Source organism: Gossypium raimondii, chromosome 13 (assembly GCF_025698545.1).
Source record: "Gossypium raimondii isolate GPD5lz chromosome 13, ASM2569854v1, whole genome shotgun sequence".
Classification (NCBI taxonomy): Eukaryota; Viridiplantae; Streptophyta; class Magnoliopsida; order Malvales; family Malvaceae; genus Gossypium; species Gossypium raimondii.
In genome coordinates this window covers 33,865,330-33,889,650 of record NC_068577.1, presented here as the reverse complement: position 1 = coordinate 33,889,650, position 24,321 = coordinate 33,865,330, and the positions used below count along the sequence as shown (strand labels likewise).

The 24,321-nt window shown below is 35.3% G+C and overlaps 1 protein-coding gene across 1 annotated transcript; it reads left to right on the top strand.

The window, feature by feature from the left end:
- The first annotated feature begins 16,166 nt into the window (after window positions 1-16,166).
- On the top strand, window positions 16,167-18,244 carry LOC105781540 (uncharacterized). Its single transcript, XM_052627073.1, has 6 exons — window positions 16,167-16,569; window positions 16,672-16,877; window positions 16,974-17,160; window positions 17,263-17,459; window positions 17,595-17,639; window positions 17,681-18,244. The coding sequence occupies exons 1-6, from the start codon at window positions 16,167-16,169 to the stop codon at window positions 18,242-18,244; spliced, it is 1,602 nt and encodes a 533-aa protein (XP_052483033.1).
- The last annotated feature ends 6,077 nt before the right edge of the window (window positions 18,245-24,321 follow it).

Sequence of the window (24,321 nt, the reverse complement as noted above, 5' to 3'; positions counted from 1 at the left end):
TGACAAACAAATCAATGGATCTAACTTTTTTCTCGCAAAATCTGTTGGTTTCACTTCTTACTTAGATACCGTGAATGTAAGAAATTGAACTCATCTCATAATATATAAGGCCCTGCACATATAACTGCAAAACCTACATGTTATCAGAAATATCTTCTCTGCAAATTGATGTTGAACTTGGATGCTTAGCAAAAAAGAAGAATTGATGATTGCAAGTGAAGAGAGGACTGTAAAAGATAAACATATATATGATATATTACCTTTTTTTGTCCTGGTTGACATCTGTAGTTTCAAAGAGGTGAGATGCAGTTGCAGATTCAGTACTGCAATCAGCAATCAGAATGAGAGACTCACGGTGGAGAAGGGGAGCACGTGCAAAGTTCACTTAAACATAGGAACTTGCACGTGCCCTGCTTCTCCAACAAGAGATACTCACCCCCAACCAACCCATCCAAGTAAAGCTTTTCAAGTTCATGAGTTGAGTGCAGAAAGCAAAGAAAGTGTCATTTATTTATATACAAGTTTTTCCGAAGAGAGAGAGAGAGAAAAAAAGAGAGTAATAGAGATTGAGTCTAGAAGTGGGCATTCTTTAAAGACAGATCTCTGGGGTCTAAGTTTTCATGTATCTATCTATCTGGTTTGTAATTATGAAATTCAGAGATGTTTTAATCTAATTGATATTATGAAACTTTCGAGATGATAATTATAAAAACCACACACTTAATTTAACAAAGCTGTGGGGTCCTCTTCCTTGTTGAAATTTCTAAATCTTCATTCATTTTAACTGATACGACCTTGAATTTGACATAACTGGTTTTTTAATTGCTTTCTGCCGCCAATACCCATGCCAAATCTATATTGAAACTTTAAAATTCTTGATCTCATCATCAGATAACTTGTTAGCCTGAACTTGGGTTTTCACATCTGTGGTAAAAAAAAAAAAATCATATCTTGACTGTCTTTTATTTAACTCCTATCAAACTCGAGTTTAATTTGCTGCTTTTAGCATTGTTGGAAGGGAGAATGGTCCTTTTCTCTCCCTCTTTTTCATTTTCAGTCACTTAACGTGCATTGTTGGATAGTTCTAATATGGTATTACAATATTAGTCTTTTATTCTTGTTGTTCAATACCCTCAAGCATGTTTAGATTTTGACAGAGATGGGAAACAAGAACCCCAACATGCAAAAAGGTGAAAATTTTCATTTACAAACTCCTTTTGTTATTTGTTATTAAGATGGGAAATAAAGATAAGGGGGTTGGCAAATGGCAAAGGGCAAACACAGGCGGGTGCAGAAGAGTGTAAGAATATGCACGTCGGGGGTTGCGTGTTAGACCCGAGTTTTTTATTAAAGATAGAGAGAGAAAGGGAGGTTTTTTCTTTATCACCTGAAACAATGTGAGAGGGGGTATTAGTCCCTAGGCAGGGGCATAGATAGATATGGTTTCTGGTAGTTTTCATGTCTGACCATTTCCATTGTCTTATAAATGTTTTACCAACACAGAAAGTAACCATTTTGATTTGAAAGCAATGCTGCAATGATTGAACATCCCTCCATCTATCCTCCTTCCCCATTTCTATTTTGTATTGCATTTCAAAAGCCCTTCAACGTTTTTTTATTTAAATTACTCCACATTCATTCCAGATTTTGGTTTGCTCTCATCCGGACTGGAACAAATTAAGCAGTCATATTTCTTTCTGGAACAAATTTTCCATGAATAAACTCATGCAATCATAAAAGTAACTTCAAAATACAAATCATTACTCAGTCAACATACATGATAATTGATTGAAAATATTAATAGTATCGATTATCAAGCTAGAAATTTTTAAAATATAAAAAGTACAAAAAAATAATTTTTAATTTTTTTTGGTGAATATAAAATAAAGAATTCACAAAGACTTAAACTAAAAAAGTTGTTCAAACAAAAGTAAATCGTCTTTATTTTTGCAATCAATTTTTGCAAAAAAAAATCCACAACTTTATTTTCTTCTCTGGGTACATGTAGGATATGCCATTGTACTGTCATTTCCAACAGCTGATGTATTCGCCTAACCAAAGTTGGATTTGAGTTCCTCGAAATATTGTCTTGAATAATTTGAATTGCTTCCATGCTATCTGTACTGATCAACACTCTATCAAATCTCTACTCCAATAGAAGAGACAAGCCCTAAAAAATACCCCATAACTCAGCCTCTAATACTGAACATATTTCCAGAAACTTACTGAATCCTAAAATCCAATTCCCCTTCGTGTCACGCATAACCCCCTACAACAGCAAAACTAGAGGCCACCTGGGCAGTGCCATCCATGTTTAACTAGATCTAATTAACTGCAAATATTGGGTTGGAATTTGTGCCATTTCTCTTGGTCCCATTCACCTTACAATCAAACACATAATGTTTAGCCCAACTATATGAGACTTTGATCACTTCGTCAATACTCCACGAGATTCCCTGAAACACATGTAAATTTCGGTTTCTCCAAATACGCCAAGCTATTAGTCCAAAAAGGCATGACCAATCCACCTCTCCAAACAAAATCTGCAATTGATTTTGCAAATTAGCCACAAGCCATTCTTTCAAATCTCCAAAAAAAACCATTTGCGCTTATATTCAAGAATCACTTGTAGCCAAATATCTCTAGCTATACTACAATCTCTGATAACATGTAGAACATCCTCAAAGTCATGACCACAAAATCCACAAGAACTACTGCTCCCTAGCCCCCTTCCCATGTGCTCAACATTAGTAAGAAAACGTTCTTTAAGTGCCATCCAAATGAAGAATCTAACCCGTTTTGGTCCCTGAAAATTCCATAAAATTTTTCATAAGTCGTCCTTCGGATTCCACGTCCTCTCCCAAAGTTTCCAGTATGCACTTTTAATAGAAAAGGACCTGGTTGTAAACTCGACCCATATAACTCTATCCAGACCTACGGAAGGGTTTAGGGGGGACCCCCACAATCCTTCTAACCATATCCTCTGGTAACCAACGACAAAAGAGATCTAAATTCCAAAAACCATCTTTTGTAACCATATCCATAAGAAAACAATCCCTCTCAAGATTGACATGTGAAGGGATTTTGCCTACCAGTAGCAATTTTTAATCTTTTAAGTATATCATCTTATAAAAAAATATAAAAACTAACTTAGAAAATATAATATGATATTAACACAAGCATTTTAATAACACAAAATTAATGTAATAAATGCAAATAGTAGGATAGGATGATATTTAAGAAGAATTATTCAACGAGTTTGAACTCTTATAATGGAATTTGTTTTCTATCTTTAATGAAACCACTTTTAAGAAAAATAAAAACCAAAGTAGATCTATTTCTAGGGGTCTACAAAAGATTGTCAAAACAACTTAGTTGATACATTTGGTTAAGTTTTGACTATTTAATTTAAAGTAAGTTAAATGGTTAAGTGAATTGATTATAAGTGTTGAGTGTTTTAGTGTGTCTATCTCTAAAGGGTGATAATTTCTATATTTATATGATAAGGTTCCTAGATGTGACGTTGTAGGTAGGCCTCTAGGTATGTCAACACGTATCTTATTCTAAGATTAACACATGTTCTCTACATGCGGGTTTGCCTGCATGGTGGTGAGAACCCACCCTATGCGAGTTTATGAGAGGATGTAAACTCATCACGTGCAAACCCAAGATGTTAACATGTAGGCTACGGGTCGGTCCCAGTCGAGTAACTGGGGTAGCGGGTCGGTAATGGCGAACATCATAATAATTTATTCCCCACCTATTTCAAAAAAGAGTTATAAAGTGACTCTTTTGAGAACTTGGCTTCGTGAAGTGGGAAATATCTGAGAATGAAACTTATCTCATACACTTTTCGCTTTAAATTGACATATACGCTTCATCACATGTTGAGGAGAGGTACAACTATATAAAGCTGATTGTGCCTTCATTCTTGAACACACAAATTGTCAAGTTGTGAATTTTTTTAAAATAGAGGTTACCTTAACCCTAAATATTAAACTATTTAGATTTGAAATGTTTTTAGAATGAGCTACTATTGAGAAGGATAATTGTGATTCAGAGGTAAATTTCTTAAAATTTCTAAATTTTCTTTGTAGTTATTCTAGGTTTAGTTCAGCATGATGGTTAGGTTGAGAAGAGGTGGTCGTAGCATTTAGGGTAACCGTGGTGGTTTAGGGAGTGAGCCTTCACAATGCCATGAAGCAAATGCTCCAGTGAAGGTGAAAGCGTATGTTTGCACCACTAGGCACAAAGAGATGAGTCGTCATTTGGCTGCTTGGAAGATTCAAATACCCAAATTTGCTTATGACTTCTCGATTGTTGAAGGGTTGAGGCAATTGAGTGACACCACTGATGAAATATTTCTACTTTCCTTTCACAAACTAGAAGTATATTTTCATCTTACACTCCACCCCTTATTTTTCCATTTTCTTGATGAGTATGAAATAGCTCGGGGGCAACTATCCGGCTTCTCATGATGGGTTGCAGTGACCTACTTCATTGAATATGGTCGACAAGAAGAGGTGCCGTTGATTTCTGTTTTCCAAAATCTATACCAACTCAAATCCTGTAATCAAAGTGGTTCTCTAGGCCTATTTTATTTTACTCGTTGCGATGGATTGGAATCGATTGTTTCCAATTGATCTTTGAACCTTTGACCGAATTATTGTAAATACCTACAGATAAAGAATAAATTTGGATTTGGTTTTGATTTTGATTTTCCCATTGAATGGTCCACACCTAGCAAGAGTGTGTGCCTGCGAAGACAAGAAATTATATCGGAGGTGGGGTGGGCTCAATTTTATACGTTTTGCCAAGGTTGTGTATTGAAGCTAGAGGAGGTGTTAACTGTTAGAAATGTGTTTCACTATTGCCTCATAGATTAGAGCACTAATGGATGGTGGCCAATTGATGATAACAATGGTGCAAACACTATGTCAGTTTTGCCCGCGCAATTTGCGCGGCCACGTGGAGCCACTAATGAGTTAGTACTTGTTCTTTTAGGGAAAAAGGAGGAGCCTAAAAATTATTTTTATACCTTTTGTAAATTAAAGCTTCGTCTATGGTCCTCTAAACCTGTAGGGGATCAAGAACGTAGCGCGAATCCCCTTATGATTTATATTGGTACTAATAATAGACTTGTTGGTGATGCAAGCATCTCTTGTGTTGTTGAAGAGGCTTCGGGGAAATCAACAAGTTTATCCATGGAGATCGACAAATACATGGACGTTTGATCTTTTATGCAAAATGTGCAAGGGGGTTGACCAGTTGCGAGCGTGCGCATTAAAACAACTAATTTATGAAACAATTTTTGAAGTTTGGTTTTACTGTAAGCATACATGACCGTTGTAATGTTTATAGTGTTACAATGAAATACCGAAGTATTCCAATGATCGAACCCAAAGAAAGAGGCGATTGAGCAATAACTAACATACACAATAGAGGCTAAGTGGCTACTAATACGATTTTATATTACGGTGATTCATAATAGATAAGTTTGCAAGAAAATTAATTTTTCTACTCTAGAGACTAAATTACAATAAATGTAAACTAGAGTGACTATTTAGCAAATGACTAATGGGGGTTGATTGACTTTGATTTGGTTCACCACATCTTGGACTAGGGACATAAATCACGTAAATTACCAAGTGACTCTATTTTATCTTCCAATCTGAATTTTACCGATTTAAACGAACTAGGTTCAGTTTATCTTTCGATCTTGTCGGTTAATCAGAGATAACGAACAAGTGCCTAACAAGATTACCTTCTGGTTTCACTTTATCATAATATTCCCTTACGGGTTTCACTACCTAAGTTCTTAGTTCTATTCAAATTAGTCTAATTTGTTACGATTTAATCCTTTGTCCAAAGATTTTAGTTTATCCACATCTCCATCAACCAACCTCCTTATACATGCTCAAAGTTAAGAAAATAAACATAACAATAGAAAACAAAGCAACCATTAATGTAAAACTTGAGAAAAATGTGAAAGTTAAGATTTTTATGCAATAAAACTTAAATATCATGAAACCAAAAACATTTAACAAATAAATCTAAAGCAAGAAATATAAAAGGGACAAGCTTTAACATATTTGAAGTAAAATAAACTGAAATACATTAACCTAAAGCTTAAAGACTTTTGAAAGCAAGGTAGAGGGACTAAAAATGTAAATAAACCTTAGCTACAGTGTTAACTAACTTAACTAACATAAAGAACATCAAAAACAAGAAGTAAATGCAGAAAAATAAACTCTAATCTAACGTAGAAGAAGAGAAAAATAAAAACCCTAGAAAAGTATAGAGAAAAACTAAAGAAAACCTAGAGAAACCTAAACCTAAACCTAAACCTAAAACTAAGCTAAAATGTCTGTTTCCTCCTTAGCAATTTTTGGTTGTTTTAAAGGGTGTTCTGATGAATTTTCGATGCCAAAATTACCCGTACATGAGCCTTGTGTGATTGGTCGGTCGGGTAGACAAATGTTGCCCCTTTTTGTCCAATTTGTCCCTTTCACAAAGGCGATATTGCGATACCAAAAGAGGATATCGTGATATTTCGGGAAATTTTGAACTTGGTGGTCTTCCTTAAGAGGTAGTTATCGCGATACCTAAAGAGAATGTCGCGATACCACTAAAGGGCCTTCTTGGTCTTCTATACTACCGACGGTATCGCGAATCTAGGGGTTGGATATTGGAATACCCTTGCCCTAGATGTTGTTCTCGCTCGTTTTCGACCTCTGACACGTCATTACATCACTCAAACACATGTTAGACCTCCCAATGGCACTATTAGACAATTTGGGTCGAAAAATAGGCAAAAATGATATATTTTCACTTATTACCCGAAAAATATGAAAATATGAAAATAACGAAAAACTAAGGTAAAAACTATTTTAATTCTCGAGAAAAAGATCCTTATGTAACACCCTATACTTGGCCCGATCACCGAGCCCGAGTAACAAGACGCTACACCACCGTCTCATTATCATCAAAGTATAACATCTCAATGACACGCGATTAACATCATAAAATTTCATTCGACCATTTATAGAGATTCTAAGTCATGAATACCCTAAGAAACATAAAATCATACTAAACATACACCAGACGAGCTTATAATAGGATTTAATCATGCTTTTAAACCATTTAACATTAAATTTTGAATAAATCATGTGGGTATCGATACTGAATCTAAGGTATCGGTAATTCTCATAGATGGTATCGATACCTCCTTGAAAATTGGTACCAAATTAGCATTCTATTTCTCACTTAAAATCAGAACTCAAGAATTTATCGGTACATTTCAAAAAGTATCGATGTTTTTACCCCGAGTATCAATACTCATAATATGGTATCGATACCAAATTACGTTACTGACTTCCTGCACATTCAAAATATCATAGAGGTATCGATATTAAAACCTCGAATATCATGGAGGTATCGATATTAAAGCATTTAGTCCATTCTAATTTGTCTCTACTCAACATCTGTTTATTATCTCATCAAACAATCATCAAAATAACTATAATGGCAGTTCAAAACATCACAAATATGTCTGAACAAGAAATCAAAATACCAAGATCAATATCCACAAATCCTAAGAGTAATAAATTCATGTAAACATCCAAAACATCATGGCAATAATCAGCTAAAAGTCTACCACATTGCCTTACTCCCATAGTTCAAAATAATAACTGTAAAATACCTACTCAAATGCTAAACTACTTGGATCAATCCCTTGGAAGTTTCCGTACCGCTCACACCGCAATGCTAACAGTCTACAAAGGTTTAAAAGAAGTAGGTGAGCTTAACAAGCTCAGTGAATGGTCGAAATAACCACCAAGTAAACATGAAGTCATACGTTAAATGAAAATGAAAAAGGAACATTCACATACTTAGTTTACCATATCGACACACTACAACATTCATGCAATATTTAACAGCCCATTCAACATTATGCCTATACATTTATGCATACATCATATTTTATAGTATTACATTTAATAATACATTGGCACTTGAGGTTATGAAACATAAGAGTGGGCTCTACCACCGCACATCGGATACACGGATCTCCAACACACCAAATGACTCATTGAGTTGAACATATCCCAAAAGTGTAGCACATTGCTAACACTCTCCAACACACCAACAAATCCCGGTGAATGAAGCTTAGCTCACATTCCCTTATCTCTCTAAAACTGTCTCGAGCCTTAGTACCCCAAAACCACAACATAAATATGAGTACTCATAATCTTATGACATGCCAACTATATCCAATGGTCCCATAAAATCACAAGGCCAAAGTATCCACATTAAACCACATAATCGCTTACCATTTTTCTTCACTTTCTCACTGCATACTTATATTATAAACACAACATTATCTCTGTCAATCGGCATGTACAACATGCCCACAATTAACACTTTCGCAACAGCTATCACAAACATATTTCACATGTCATAATATCATATTTTAATTCTTATTACACAACACAGAACCAAGGGATATAGGAAAGCTTACACTCGAAACTTAGAATAGGGGTTTAGACTACACCTAAGTTCCTAATTAATGCAATGAACTGCATCTACAACTAGAGATTCCAAACATTTATCGTTCACGTTTTCGCCTAGTCGCCGAAAGCTCAAACTAGCTTTTCGATGCCTTTCGCTTTACTCGTAGAAGGTCTTAATGATTCTGAAGCTTCAACAAGTAAATCATCCAACAAGCGCAATTAACATTCAGCCAAAGACTCTCCTAAATCAATCAAAAACACAAGTCTAAGCTAGATTCTCTTGGAATTGGAACTTTTGACATAGCAAACTTGAAACGCAAATGTCTCGGCCCTACTTATTTCTTTTGCCTAAAACTGATTCCATTCATCTAATTATTCATCTACGACTGATTCTCAACCTTCAAACTACCTAAAACTATACAGATTCATGGTTCCATAATTTTCGACATACTATGGCAATTTTCTCAAAAATTCAATGAAACGTTGGAATTCTTTAATGAAATTTTAAGAAATATTTAGAAACCTTCTAATCACATCAAAAATAATGAAAAAACACTTTGAAACCTCGTTTTTACTAAAAATATTAAATTCCACCATTAACGACCTAATTTTCAACTTCTATTCAAAATATTCGATTCAATAGGTGAAAACTCAATTTTAACAGCTAAATAACATTAAAAAAAATCAAAACATTTCCTTAGTTGAAGAAGAATCGAGCGTTTGATCAAAAAGCTAAAAAACCTAAAGTTTGAGAGATAAAGAAATCAATGGTGTTTTGGCTGTTTCTTGTGAAATTCTATAGAGATTTAATGTTATGAGGATGAAAGAAATCAATGGAATTAAGGTTTGAAAAATAAAATTGAGAGGAGTTTGGGGAGCAAGGGACGACAACACAATAATATGGGGAAGAAACTATTGTGGGTTTGTTATAGGTGGGGGAAATATTAGGTTGAATTTTAAATTTTGGTAAATTTACTCTTTTGGTGCTCCTACTTTTAACCTTATTTACAAAATAGTCCTCTATTCAAAATTAAAGGTATTTTGAAACTCATTTTCAAGAATTGATTTAATTTTCTAAAAGTCATAGACGAAGACATTTCTGGTTTACCATGCTACGAAATTTCAAGTACAATTGAGCAAAAATTCCCATTTTACCCTTGAAATTCCTAGGCCCAATTTTAGGATGTGACATCTTAAGTGTGTTGGAAAAGCCTAATTTTCCACATCTATTTGTGGCAGATTAGGGGTCCTTCTAGTGCTTCTGCTAGGGAATGAAGTGCAAGTAGTTGAAAGAAATAAAAGACTATTGTTGGAGCTGCCAATGTTATATCAAGCAACGAAGACAAGGGTAGCCTTATAAAGTAACTTTGCCAAAAAAAGTGAAAGGATCGTGCTACATCATCTGGTGGTGTGGCAACCATTGTTATAGTCCCTGGTGTAATTGTTCAGCATGGTCCTCTTGGGGGTTCATTGAAATTTAGGTCCACTGGTGGTGAGACACAAACATTATTTCCTTGACGCGAGCACCTGAGTATGCAGAAGTTTCCTTATTGCCCCTACTGAGGTAAGTAGAAAGTAGAAAGAATTTATGCCCCAAGAAGAAAAATAGTATGTTTGTCCTTTTGCATCCTTTAGTTGCGTAAAGAAACCATCATTGAAGGAACTTATACTATCCCTTCAGGTGGCTTTGGTTGAAGCTAGTGTGGTTAGTATAGGACTCGGTGAAGGTATTGGCAAAGAGAAAGTCAGAAAGATGGAATATAAGAATGCCCATCAATATATCATGAGGCTCTAAAAAGGCTCATGAACTACATAAACAATTAGATGATGAAAATAGGAAACTAGTGGATTAGAATATGAGGTTAAAGGATCGTCTTACTCTCTCAAAAAAAGAAATCAAAAAATCACATGAAGAGATTGGAGGTATGCAAGCTGATAAGATTATTTTGGAAGAGACCATGAAACCCATAGGTCAGTAGCATAAACTTGTTATGGCTAATTTGGAAAAGAACTATGAAGAAGCCTTGAAAGAATATAAGGTTGATACAATGCAAAGCTTTCAAGATTACCTGATATATTTAAAGTCAATTTTTCTACTACATGCCTAAGTGGTTGGTGGTCCCTTTGATGCTCGCAGGGTAAGTTTTGATGCTCTCAGTCACCTCATGGGTGCTCAGCTAGATTTTGATATTTGCTTTCTTTCTGGAGCTACTTGGGAGGATTTTGTTGAAGAGTGGAAAAATTTTAGCAAGGTTTATTTTGTTGATACTCCTACTGAGATCACTGTAGCTTCCACTACTGGATGTGAAGAAAATGGTAACGAATGAATGGAAGAAGAAGATGATGAAGATCTCGCTGACCCCAATGATACTAGTGCTAACTCGTAATTTCCTTATATTCATTGTACTTTCTTTTTTAAAATGGAAAAAAACTATCTTTGCTTAGTATTGAAACCTTGTGGTGTTTGATTGTGATGTTGTTTGAGCAAAGTGCGTAAGTAAGTTTCCATCATAAATAAATTAAACAAATAAAATCATGAAAGACTATTCATGATCACAAATCAATGAATTTAGGCTATGATCATAAATTAGCGAGTTGTTTGGAGTAGTGATAGTAAATCAGCTAACTCATAGAAAATTGTTCATGGTCGTAAATCAATGAACTTAGGTTGTGATTGTAAATCAACGAACTGTTTGAAGTAGCGATAGTAAATTAGTTAACTCATAGAAGATTGTTTATGATCGTAAATAAATGAACTTAGGCTGTGATCATAAATCAGCAAGCCTTAATAATATCAATTGTGATAATATATTAGCGAGTTATTTTACATGTTTCAGTATTTCCTATTTGGGCAAATTAAATAACATTTGCAAAGAATGTATCTTTATTGGAAAATAGGGTAGAACATTCATACATAATAGTTTTTCAGATGGCGAGTGTAATGGTAGGTTTGTGCAAGTGTATACAGTCATTATCAAGTAATAAGTAAGTAAAAAAGTTATCATCTCCACAAGGACTGTGTATATTAATCAATTAATTGTAAAATTAATATTAACAATTTGGTAAAAAAAACACAATATTCTTGTGGTGTTTGATGATTAAATTAAATTAAATAATCTAGATGCAAAGTGATCCCTAATGCAAATTAACCCAAATGCAATGTATGCAATAAAATGAATGAGAGGAATTTAGTAGTAGAATTCACAAGATTTCAACAACAATAACATGAATAGGCTAGAATAATCACATCAATTGACTTAATTCATTTTTATCATGCTCATAATGTTCCGAAAAATATTCCATGGCAACTCAATCTTTCATGAACTTTTTTTAAACCAATATTAAGTCCTTTCAGAATCTTTTACTTAGAAAAACATGCATACTACCATGATCATATTTAACTAAGGGTTTCCTATAATTCATGTGAATTAATGGGGCAGGTTAGGTTTTAAACAATTTAATCACACAAATCTAAAAGCTATAAAGGTAATAGAGCTCTCTCGAGTTATTGCAAACCTTTAATTTAATCGGGTTAGGATCTAAATTAAGCATGCACCTTTCAATTATTGTGTCCATTGATTATCGTCTAGCTAGGATCACTCAAATAATTTTAATGTATTCAATCACATTTTAATTAATGAAATACATGCATGATTTTAATTGAAAGCATAACCGATTGAGGCATAAAACATTATGAACATAAATCAAATGAACTTCATCATATTAATGTAACCATTCTAGCTAAATAGAATTAAGCTATCATTGTTGATGGAAAAACAAAAAAACAAATAGCGAACATGATTAATATCAAATAAAATAGAGATAAGGAAGAATAAACTCTAATTGATTCGACCATTCTCTAGGAATCAATTGTAGTGGCTTCCTCCAATCCTCGTGTTTGTTCATTCGTAAAGTGTTACTCAAGGTGGCCAGCCAAGAAAGTTTTTTTTAAAGGAATTTCTAGCTAAAGGAAAGGGAAAATGGGGATGGCTATGCGTGAAAAAAGAAGAAGAAAACATAGTGAGAGGAAAGAATGAAGAATGAACTTTGAGTGAGGGATGAAAAATGATAGAATAAGAAGTGAGGGTTGGTATTTATAGTGGATGGATGGCTAAGAGGGTTGCTAAAAATAGCTTAAAATCCATTAGGTTTCTCTTTCCCATGGCTGACCATAAATTTTGGGTATAGGAGGTTATTTCGTTGCTTGATTCACGCATGAAATCATGTTTAAATCAAGCAATGTGGTGGACGGTTTCAAGAGTGAAAGTGGTGTGCTGATTTTTAATTCATTTCCAAGTGTAGGGACCTCAAATTAAATCTCTTAAAAATTGATTTTGGGATGCTCATGTGCCCTTGCCGAATTCGGCTTTTCTCCCCCTTGGTTGGATGGTTTTATGCCCCAATTAATTGTCAGACTTGTCCATTCTGTAAACCATCTTTAAGTGGATCAATGTGACATCTTCATGACCAAATTTGCATTCTTTTGCCATCCAACTAGGGTAGAAATAGTATCATGTCCATGCAAGAATTAAAATGAGGTTCATGCATGATCAACTTCATGGTCCCACTGCAACAAAAATAGAGGAAATTAATATGCAGCATGAATTAATTAAATTATGCCCAAAATTAATACAAAAAACATAAAATTACATATTTTATTAAATCATTATCATAATATGAATAAAATTCACCCGATTAACTATCAAATACTCGGGATTAACATTATTTTTTAAGTCAGAAGGTGCCAAAAACAACTATAAAAACTCTATATAAATTAAAGTTTACAGCGAGCATTCCATGTATGTGGTAGAATAGGAACATCCATTTTCTCTATTCTATAATATCTATAGCCTATTTTCTCAACAATTTTGCAGGGTCCTTCTCAATTAGGGGTCATTTTTCCCTATTGTGATGCTGGGAAATTGGCTTTAGTATTTCTTAAGACTAGATCACCCATTTGAAACTGCTTGTTTTTTACTCTAGAGTTGTATTATAGAGCGACGTGCTGAGTTCATACAATATTTTTTATTTTTGTTGTCTCCTTAATTTCATCGACAAGATCCAAATTGAGTCTAATGGCCTCTTAGTTGGCATTTTCATCGAAATGAGATGTCTTGTGGGATCCCAGGCCTATCTCAGTAGGGATTACTTCTTCTACCTTGCACACCAATGAGAATGTTGTTTCCCCAGTTGTCATGTGAGGAGATGTTTGCAAGGCCCATATAATTCCTAGTAGCTCTTCTAGTCAGGCACCCTTGGCCTCATCAATCTTCTTCTTTAAAGCTACTAAGATTATCTTTTTCATTTCCTTTACTTGATTGTTCGTTTAGGGCGTCTTCACAAAAATTTGAGTAAGTGATATCAGTAAGTCTTACAGAAGTTCTTAAATTTTCCTTAGAATTGAGTCCCATTGTCTGTTATACAAACGTGGGATGTCAAACCTACAAACAATGGACTTCTAGAGAAAAGATTTCATTTGTCTTTATGTTATGGTAGCCAAAGCTTTAGCTTTTATCCTTGTGGTAAAATTGTCGATAACGACAACTATGAATTTCTTTTGACATGTGGCTATTGGAAATGGATCCAAGATATATATTCCCCAAGTTGAAAATGGCTAAGGACCAAACATCATTTGTAGAGGCTCAGCTGGTGATCGTTGCACTGGAGTATGTTTTTGGTAAAAATTACAAGTACGAACCATGTCGTGAGCATCTTTTTGTATGGTTGGCCAATAATATCCTTGTCTAAGAGCCTTTGTGCTAATAGTCTTCCCCCTAGGTGACCACCACATATTTCCTCATTACGCATTCAACTTCAGTAGGAGTGTTAAGTTCAATTTTGAGCTTAACTTATTCAACTAAATTATTTAAATTATTGATTAAATTTTGAGAAATTGGATGTCGAATTAGTTTAAATTACAGCAAGAACATCCCATGCCGTAATAATGTGTTTTAGCTCCAATTCAATTATTTAATGTTAAAATTTTAAGTCATGTGCGGTGAATGACATTTGGATTTCGTATGAGCTCAAATTGGAATAATTAAGTCTTGAATGTTGATCATATCTTTGGTGAAGGAATTGAATTTTAATTGGCAGCAAAAATTCGGTCAAATAAAGAAACAAAGAGTAAATGAATTAAAACAATGAAGGAGCAATCGGTCAATTGGAAGACAAACATGCGACAAAAAAAAATCAGCTAGGAATCATTTTCATTCCCCAAATTCCTTCTTGCTAAACGGTGGTCGACCTCAATTAATTCAAGGAAATTTAATCACCTTGAAGAGTTCAAATAAAATAGAACTCTTTTAGGTTGAAGTTGTTTTATGCAATGGGATCGGCTAGGATAAAGGGATAGGAATGAATTATTTTAATTTTTTTGTTGAGGTAGTTAATTCTTCCATAAAAAGAGGCGTCTGCAGCTTTAAAAGGCGGTCGAAATGAGAGGAAAGTAGCGAGAAAAGTGTGGCACTCGAGCAAAGGAAAATCAAATTGAATGAGCAAAAGCGAATCAAATCTAAGTAGCGACCGAATTTCAACTAATCAAGAGAAGAGAAGCTCGACGATTTGGGATTTTTCTTCTCCAAAATTCATCGTAATTTGTATTGTTTACAATTGATTTTTGTCTCATTTCGTTTGCTATGAGTGGCTAGTTTATTTAAGCTTAGTTAGACACTCATGAAACCCGCACAAGTACTTTGAAAATTTTATTTTGCTATCAAATCAAATTCGCATTCTTGAATTGTTTGATTTTATCTTTCAAGGAATTTTTCTAATTCAATTGGAGTGATCACCTAATTAAATTGGGAATTTTCCTATCATCATTTAAGTGCAAATTGAGGAATCGAGTTTCTCAATTAAGCTTAGAATTAGTGATAATTAATTGGCATGACTAATTAAGACAACTTGGATTTAATCTTAGAAGTCATGGTGGATTTTCTTTGGTTAAGGCAAGGCGAAGTCTCTAAATCTCTTAAATTCCTTTAACAAAGTTGACACAAAGATAATTTAAGGAAGGTTTCAATCATGAACGTTCTCTAATTGAATAAATTACTAGGGATAGGAAATTGCTTCGTGGCGATTTTTTTCTCACCCTTTTTGCTAATTTGATTTCTCAATTTCGTGTTTCAAAGGACTTGTCTTTGGGTGGATTAAGGCGTCAATGACTAAGCATTATTCTTCTCTTGATATTTTCATCTAAGCGCTTTTAATTTGAGCCAAAGCTTATTTGTTATTTGAGATTATTTTTATCAATCGTAACACATAAACCCCCCCACTTTTCCTTTTTATTTCGCATGCTTTTACATTAATTTATTTTAAATCACTTCAAATAGGTTTGTTAAGAGCTTCTTCGTGGGACGATCCTGTACTTACTCTATATTACCGTTAATATTGGTTGAGTAGAGGAATTAAATTCGTGGTCATAACGACTACTACCAAATTTTGGCGCCGTTGCCGGGGAAGCGACGTAGTCAAATTTATTTGATTTTCAGACCTTATTTTATTTTCTTGTTTTTGTCTTTGCAGGTAGATTAGACCATTTAGTATATGTTATTAAGGAGTGGATGACGAACATCGGAGTTTCCTGTTAACACCATCGCCGAAAGTGAACACTCCAATTCCCACGTTGAGCCTACCGTTTCTGAGGATATCAACATGGCTAACCAGACTTTGAAGCAATTGGCCGCTCCTAACTTGGCTGCGCAACCACCATCTATCACGTATCCTGCCCTTGATAGGCCATTAAAGCTTAATTCGGGATTCCTGAACTTTTTGCCAAAATTCAATGGGTTACCAGGTGAGGACTCTTACCGTCATATTAATGAATTTTTAATTACTTGTTCAACTATGCAGCCAGATGGCATTGAAGAGGAACAAATCAAGCTCCGAGCCTTCCCATTCTCGTTACAAGGTTTGGCAAAGAACTGGTTATATTACATGCCACCAGGATCATTCACAACTTGGACAGGGTTACATAAGGCTTTCCTTGAGAAGTATTTTCCTGCATCAAGAATAGGATCAATCAGGAAGGAAATTTGTGGAATTAAGCAACTGGTAGGTGAGTCATTATATGAATACTGGGAAAGGTTTAAACGACTATGTGCGAGTTGTCCACAGCATCAGATTAGTGAGTAGCTCTTAGTGCAATACTTTTATGAAGGATTGACACCACAAGATCGAGGAATGATCGATGCAGCGAGTGGAGGTGCATTGGTTGATAAAACTCCTGAACAAGCCCGGAATTTGATTGCTAATATGGCGCAAAATACACAACAATTCGGTCTCAGGAGATCCGACTTGGGTAAACGAATGGATGAGGGCCAGTCAAGTATGATGGAGGCTCAGTTAGCTAACTTAACGGCTATGGTAAGTAAATTGATGACTAGAGGTAATACGAAAGCTTCACTATGTGGCATTTGTTGTTTGGAAGGACATACCACAGATATGTGTCTGAAATTACAGGAAGGGGAAGCTAATGCCGTCTTTCCAAATCAGAGGAGGTATGATCCATATTCAGCTACCTATAATGAAGGATGGAGAGACCACCCCAATCTTAGATACCAAAATCGAGCCGCACCTCCGGGATTCGAGCAGCAAAATTCTCGACAATATAATTCGTCACAGCAACAACCTAGCCATCAAAATCTTAGTGCTGAAACTAAGACCCATGCCATGCTTGAACAAATGATGAAAATGATGGCTGACCAGAAGAAGGAAACCGATGGAAGATTCTAGTCTTTGGAATCGGCAGTGAAGCAGTTACAAACCAGAGCCTCGTCGACTGACGTTAATCTTGGGAACTTGCAAGCACAGGTAAATAATCGGTTACCATCACAGCCTGTGGCAAATCCAAGGGATAATGTCAGTGCTATAACCTTGCGAAGTGGGAAGGAGTTGAGATCGATACTAAAGAAGGGCCAAAACAGTAATGAGGAAGACGAAACTGAGGTAAGAAAGGTCCGATTTAGTGATATTGAAGAGGAAAATTCAGCCTTGCCAAAGGCGATTTACAACCGTCATAAGCGACTCCAAAGGAAGTAGGAAATCACGTTTACAACAAATCCACCGTTTTGCATGATGCAGCAAATTTTGAGCAGAAACGAGGGTTCCGAGCTTGAGCACAAGCAGGTCAGAACGACAATAACCAACCTCGATCTTATGTACCAAAGGCGCCGTTTCCACAACGTTTGAGGAAGGAAAAGTCAGACGACGTCAATGCTAAAATTTTAGAGACTTTCCATAAGGTACAAGTTAATATCCCATTGATTGATGCAATTAAACAAGTACCTAGATATGCTAAGTTTTTAAAAGAACTGTGCACATCTAAAAGGAAATTAATTGGAAATGAGAAGATTAGTCTAGGCGAAAATGTTTCTGCGGTATTTCAAAAGAAACTTCCTATTAAATGTAAAGATCCTGGAATGTTTTCGATACCTTGTAAGATAGGAGATCTTAAACTAGATAGAGCTATGCTTGATTTGGGTGCTTCTATAAATGTCATGCCTAGGAGTATCTACGATAAAGTTCAATTAGGTGCATTAAAAGACACGAGACTGATAATACAACTTGCAGATAGAAGTAATGCCTATCCTGATGGAGTTTTAGAAGATGTTCTAGTGCAAGTGAATGAGTTAGTTTTTCCAGCTGATTTTTATGTTTTAGACATGAGAGCTAGTGATAACTCAGTTGATGTACCCTTACTTTTAGGTAGACCCTTCCTTAAGACAAATTAGAACGAAAATTGATGTGCATAAAGGAATTTAACAATGGAATTTGATGGTGAGATAATTAAATTCAATATATTTGATGCTATGAGATATCCCACTGATATTAATTCTGTATTTACTCTTGATGTAATTGACAATTTTGTTCAAGATGTCTATGAATTAGGGGAAGAAGACAAGTTGAAAAGCGTTCTCGCTAAGAGCATTTTTGATGTCGACAAGCAAGAATTTATCATTTCTGAATATTTAATTGACTCAGTTTGTGCTTTTGACTCGCCCAAATTGACACGATTCAAGCCGATTCTCCCTAATCTTATGGTGACTGGTAAGCAGGTTCCTTCACTGATTGCGCCACCTAAATTAGAGTTAAAAGAGCTGCCCGAAAATTTGAAGTACATTTATTTGGGGGAAAATCAAACTCTACCATTGATAGTGTCGAATGCCTTAACCGAGATGCAAGAATCTAAGCTGCTTAGAGTTCTTAAGGAGCATAAGGAAGCCTTCGGTTGGACACTAGCCGACATTAAGGGACTTAGTACGACTTTGTGTACCCACAAGATAGCTTTGGAACCAGATTCAGTCCCCAAAAGAGACCCTCAACGCCGATTGAATCCACCAATGATGGAGGTAGTTAAGACTGAAATTTTGAAATGGTTGGAAGCCGATGTCATTTATCCCATAGCCGATTCAAAGTGGGTAAATCCAATTCATGTTGTACCTAAGAAGGGATGAACTACAATAGTTACCAACGAGGAAGGTTTAGAGATTCCTACGAGAGTGGAGAATGGTTGGCGGGTTTGTATAGACTATCGGAAACTGAATAAAGCCACTAAAAAAGACCACTACCCCCTTCCATTCATGGATCAAATGTTAGAAAGGTTAGCTGGTCGCTCACATTTTTGTTTTTTAGATGGCTATTCAGGTTATTTGTAGGTACCTATTGCACCTGAGGATCAAGAGAAGACCACCTTCACTTGCCCGTTTGGAACGTACGCCTTCAAGAGAATGCCTTTCGGATTGTGCAATGCACCCGTTACTTTTCAAAGAGGTATAACGAGCATATTTTCAGATTTGATTTCACATTTAATGGAGGTGTTCATGGATGATTTTACGATTTATGGTGATTCATTTGATCAATGTTTGCATCATCTTGTGTTAGTTCTTAGGCGTTGCATTGAGACTAACCTGATATTGAATTTTGAGAAATGTCATCTTATGGTTGAAAAGGGCGTAGTATTGGGGCATATCGTCTCAGCTAAAGGTTTAGAAGTCGACCAAGCCAAAGTCGAGGTAATTAAAAATTTACCTTATCCAGGTACTGTGAAAGGAATTCGATCCTTCTTGGGTCATGTGGGTTTTTACCGTCGGTTCATCAAGAATTTTTCGCAGATATCGTCACCTTTATGTGCATTGCTCGGTAAAGATGTCGCATTTGAATTTAGTGAGAATTGCGTAAAATCTTTTGATGAATTGAAATTGAATTGATCACACCCTATCATACAAAATAAATTATGCATTACCTTTTGAAATTTTATGTGATGCCGGTGATAAGGTCATTGGTGCGGCTTTGGGACAAAGAAATGGTAAAGAGTCTTATATTATCAGGTATGCTAGCGAGCTATTGAACCCAGCTCAATGCAATTATACCACGACCGAGAAAGAGCTCTATGCCATTGTTTTTGCCTTGGAAAAAATTTAGAGCATACTTGCTAGGAGTCAAAGTTGTTGTATTTTCTGATCATGGTGCTCTTAAATATTTGTTGCATAAAAAAGAAGCTAAGCCCCGATTAATAAGATGGATTTTGCTTTTGCAGGAATTTGACTTGGAAATTAAAGATAAGAAAGGTAAGGAGAATCTTGTGGCCGATCATTTGAGTAGGATAGAGACTGGAATTTTGAGGGATGAGCCTAGTGATTTATTTCCCGATGAGCGACTTTATAGTTTGTCTAGTGTTTTGCCATGGTATGCCGACATAGTAAACTACTTAGTGACTAAAGAGTTCCCTACGAATGCGCCTAGACATTTAAGAGAAAAAATTAGAAGTCAAGCCCGATTTTACTTATGGGAAGAACCATATCTTTGGCGATTTTGTAGTGACCAAATAATTAGGCGTTGTGTCGATGATAGTGAGATAGAGTCGGTGCTTAATTTTTGTCATTCTCGAGAAGGTGGGGGACATTTTGGGCCTAAGCGAACAGCTCATAAAATACTTGAGTGTGGTTTTTTTTGGCCGACTATTCATAAAGATTCATATGCATTTTGTAAAACATGTGCATCATGTCAAAAAATAGGAAATTTAAGTAGCCGAAATCAAATGCCATTACATAATTTTTATGTTTGTGATATATTTGATGTATGGGGTATTGATTTTATGGGGCCTTTTCCTTCTTCTTTCGGTTATCTGTACATTCTTGTTTGTGTTGATTACTTGTCGAAATGGGTGGAAGCATTTCCAACTAGGGCCGATGATGCTAAACTGTGGTGAAATGTCTTAAGACCAACATTTTAAATAGATATGGGGTACCAAGGGCTATAATTAGTGACAAGGGAACACATTTTTGTAATAGAACCTTAAAAGCTTTATTTGCACAATTTGGTGTCACCCACAGAGTGTCGACAGCTTATCACCCTCAAACCAATGGGCAAGCCGAGAGTAGTAACAAAGAGATCAAGGGAATTTTAGAGAAAATTGTTAAGCCCAATAGGAAGGATTGGAGTCAAAGGTTAGATGAGGCATTGTGGGCTGTTCGAACGGCTTACAAAACGCCAATTGGGATGTCACCTTACAGGTTGTTTTGGGAAGGCATGTCATCTTCCGTTGAGCTTGAGCATAAATCATTCTGGGCTATTAAGCAGTGCAATTTGGATTTTAGTTTGGCAGGTGAAGAGCGCAAGTTGAAGCTGCAAGAATTAGAGGAGTTGCGCCTAGAAGCGTATGACAATTCGGTCATCTACAAAGGTAAGTCGAAGGCATTTCGTGACTCAAAGCTGATTCAAAAGAATTTAATGTGGGGAAAAGGTACTACTCTTTAATTCTAAGCTTAAGTTGTTTCCGGTAAGTTAAAATCAAGGTGGCTTGGTCCATTTATAATAACCGAGGTGCATCATCATGGGGCAATCGAAATTAGGAGCCTCAAACTAATAAAATTTTCAAAGTGAATGGTCACAAAGTTGAAACATTTTCATGAAGGAGAGCAAGCAACTTAGTTGGAGGAGATCAATCTTGAGGATCCATGAGAAGTGTGATGTCGAGCCACCGACTTAAAACAAAGGCGCTTGTGGGAGGCAACCCACATATTCAGGGGAGTTTTCTTTACCATTATTATTTCTTTCCATTAAGTTAATTTTAATTTTCAAATTTTTCTTTTGCATTAGGGACAATTCAAACATTAAGTATGGGGGAGAATCAATTCATTGATTTTCTAACATATTTGATGCTTGCAACTTTCATGAATAAGTCTTGTCGAATTTCCTTTAGAAAAATATTTAAATAAAAGAATGAAGATGTATTTCATGAATTCAAACTGATTGGGGTGGTTGTATGTCGATTGGTTGGGTTAAATTTTGTTTTCAATTAATTGATTTTGGTTAGTTCTTGTTAAAAAAAATTTAAAATTAATCCGCTCAATTGATCAATTATGTGGTCCTTGTGAGGAATTTGAGCCTAGAGCGTAAGTTGGGACATCCATGCCAACTTGAGAGGTTCTTATTCATTCATGTGTGATTATTGTTATCGGCTATCAATTACTCTAGAACTTGCTTTAGATCTTATTAAAGATAGTAATACATTTGATTTCCATAAAATATGATTCAAGAGGCTATAGGAATTAACCCACAAGTACTTATTAAAAAAAAAAAACCAACCTTGACATTATTCCAATTAGTTAGCCAATTTGAAGCCTTAATTTCCCATTTTTTTTGTACCTCCAGAAATTAAGACAAAGCCGAATCCACTCACCTTTTTAGGCTAGTTAATTTAGTCTGGAAGTTCATCCTGATTTCGGCATATGCTGGCCAATTTTGGGTGATGTTTAGTTGGTAATTAAAGGCTGATTTTTGTGAGAAAGAAGCAGCAAGTTACAGCCTTCCGAGTAAATTTCATAAATGTAGCGTTATGTGATCATAAGGGAATGGATCGGTTGAACCAAAGGACATGGAAACAATGAAAGGCTGATTGATTTAGTTATCTTCTTGAATTATTGAAAACAAAGAAAAAGAAGAAGAAGAAGAGAGAATAAGAGAATTGATGACTTCCGGACGATTAACTAGTCTAAGGAAATTAGCTCCACCATCCAAATAAATTCCTTCCGTCCACTGCACATTACCTCAACCCCATTACAACCATAATTTGGTCTCGATTATATTTATGAAATTTTATGTTTTATGTTAAGGTAAGATGGACAAGCAAGCCTATGGGGTTAATTACGGTTGATTTCAATTTGAGAGCATTATACTAGCCTAAACACAATGAGTGAAGAGTGTTAACAATTCTATTCTTTTCAGGTGAGAATTGAACAAAGACGCGTGATTAGTTTCCTTTATATTTTCCTCTCTTGAATAAACCAAAAATCTTAACTGTTGATTTCGGAATTCATCCCAAGCATGAGCGATGCGACAACTCTTTATTAGTCTTGATATTTCTGAAATTCTTCTTGATTTTTTTTGATTGCTCAGGGACGATCAATGGCTTAAGTATGGGGGAGTTTGTTAAGTTCAATTTTGAGCTTAACTTATTCAACTAAATTATTTAAATTATTGATTAAATTTTGAGAAATTGGATGTCGAATTAGTTTAAATTACAGCAAGAACATCCCATGCCGTAATAATGTGTTTTAGCTCCAATTCAATTATTTAATGTTAAAATTTTAAGTCATGTGCAGGTGAATGACATTTGGATTTCCGTATGAGCTCAAATTGGAATAATTAAGCTGCTGAATGTTGATCATATGCTGGCTGAAGGAATTGAATTTTAATTGGCAGCAAAAATTCGGTCAAATAAAGAAACAGCAGGCCGAAATGAATTAAAACAATAAAGGAGCAGTCAGTCCAATTGGAAGCCAAACATGCGACAAAAAAAAATCAGCTAGGGAATCATTTTTAATTCCCCAAATTCCCTTCTTGCTAAGCGGTGGTCAACCTCAATTAATTCAAGGAAATTTAATCAGCCTTGAAGAGTTCAAATAAAATAGAACTCTTTTAGGTTGAAGCTGTTTTTATGCAATGGGATCAGCTAGGATAAAGGGGATAGGAATGAATTATTTTAATTTTTTGCTGGAGGCCGTTAATTCTTCCATAAAAAGAGGCGTACAGCAGTTCTAAAAGGGCAGTCGAACAGCAGAGGAAAGTAGCAGAAAAGTGTGGCACTCGAGCAAAGGAAAATCTGAAATTGAATGAGCAAAAGCCGAATCAGAAATCTAAGTAGCAGCCCAGAATTTCAACTAATCAAGAGAAGAGAAGCTCGACGATTTGGGATTTGTTCTTCTCCAAAATTCAGTCTGTAATTTGTATTGTTTACAATTGATTTTTGTCTCATTTCGTTTGCTATGAGTGGCTAGTTTATTTAAGCTTAGTTAGACACTCATGAAACCTGGCACAAGTACTTTGAAAATTTTATTTTGCTATCAAATCAAATTCGGCATTCTTGAATTGTTTGATTTTATCTTTCAAGGAATTTTTCTAATTCAATTGGAGTGATCACCTAATTAAATTGGGAATTTTCCCTATCATCATTTAAGTGCAAATTGAGGAATCGAGTTTTTCAATTAAGCTTAGAATTAGTGATAATTAATTGGCCGCAGCTAATTAAGACAACTTCGGATTTAATCTTAGAAGCCGCTGGTGGATTTTCTTTGGTTAAGGCAAGGCGAAGTCTCTAAATCTCTTAAATTCCTTTAACAAAGTTGACACAAAGATAATTTAAGGAAGGTTTCAATCATGAACGTTCTCTAATTGAATAAATTACTAGGGATAGGAAATTGCTTCGTGGCGATTTTTTTCTCAACCTTTGTGCTAATTTGATTTCTCAATTTCGGTTTCAAAGGACTTGTCTTTGGGTGGATTAAGGCGTCAATGGCTAAGCATTATT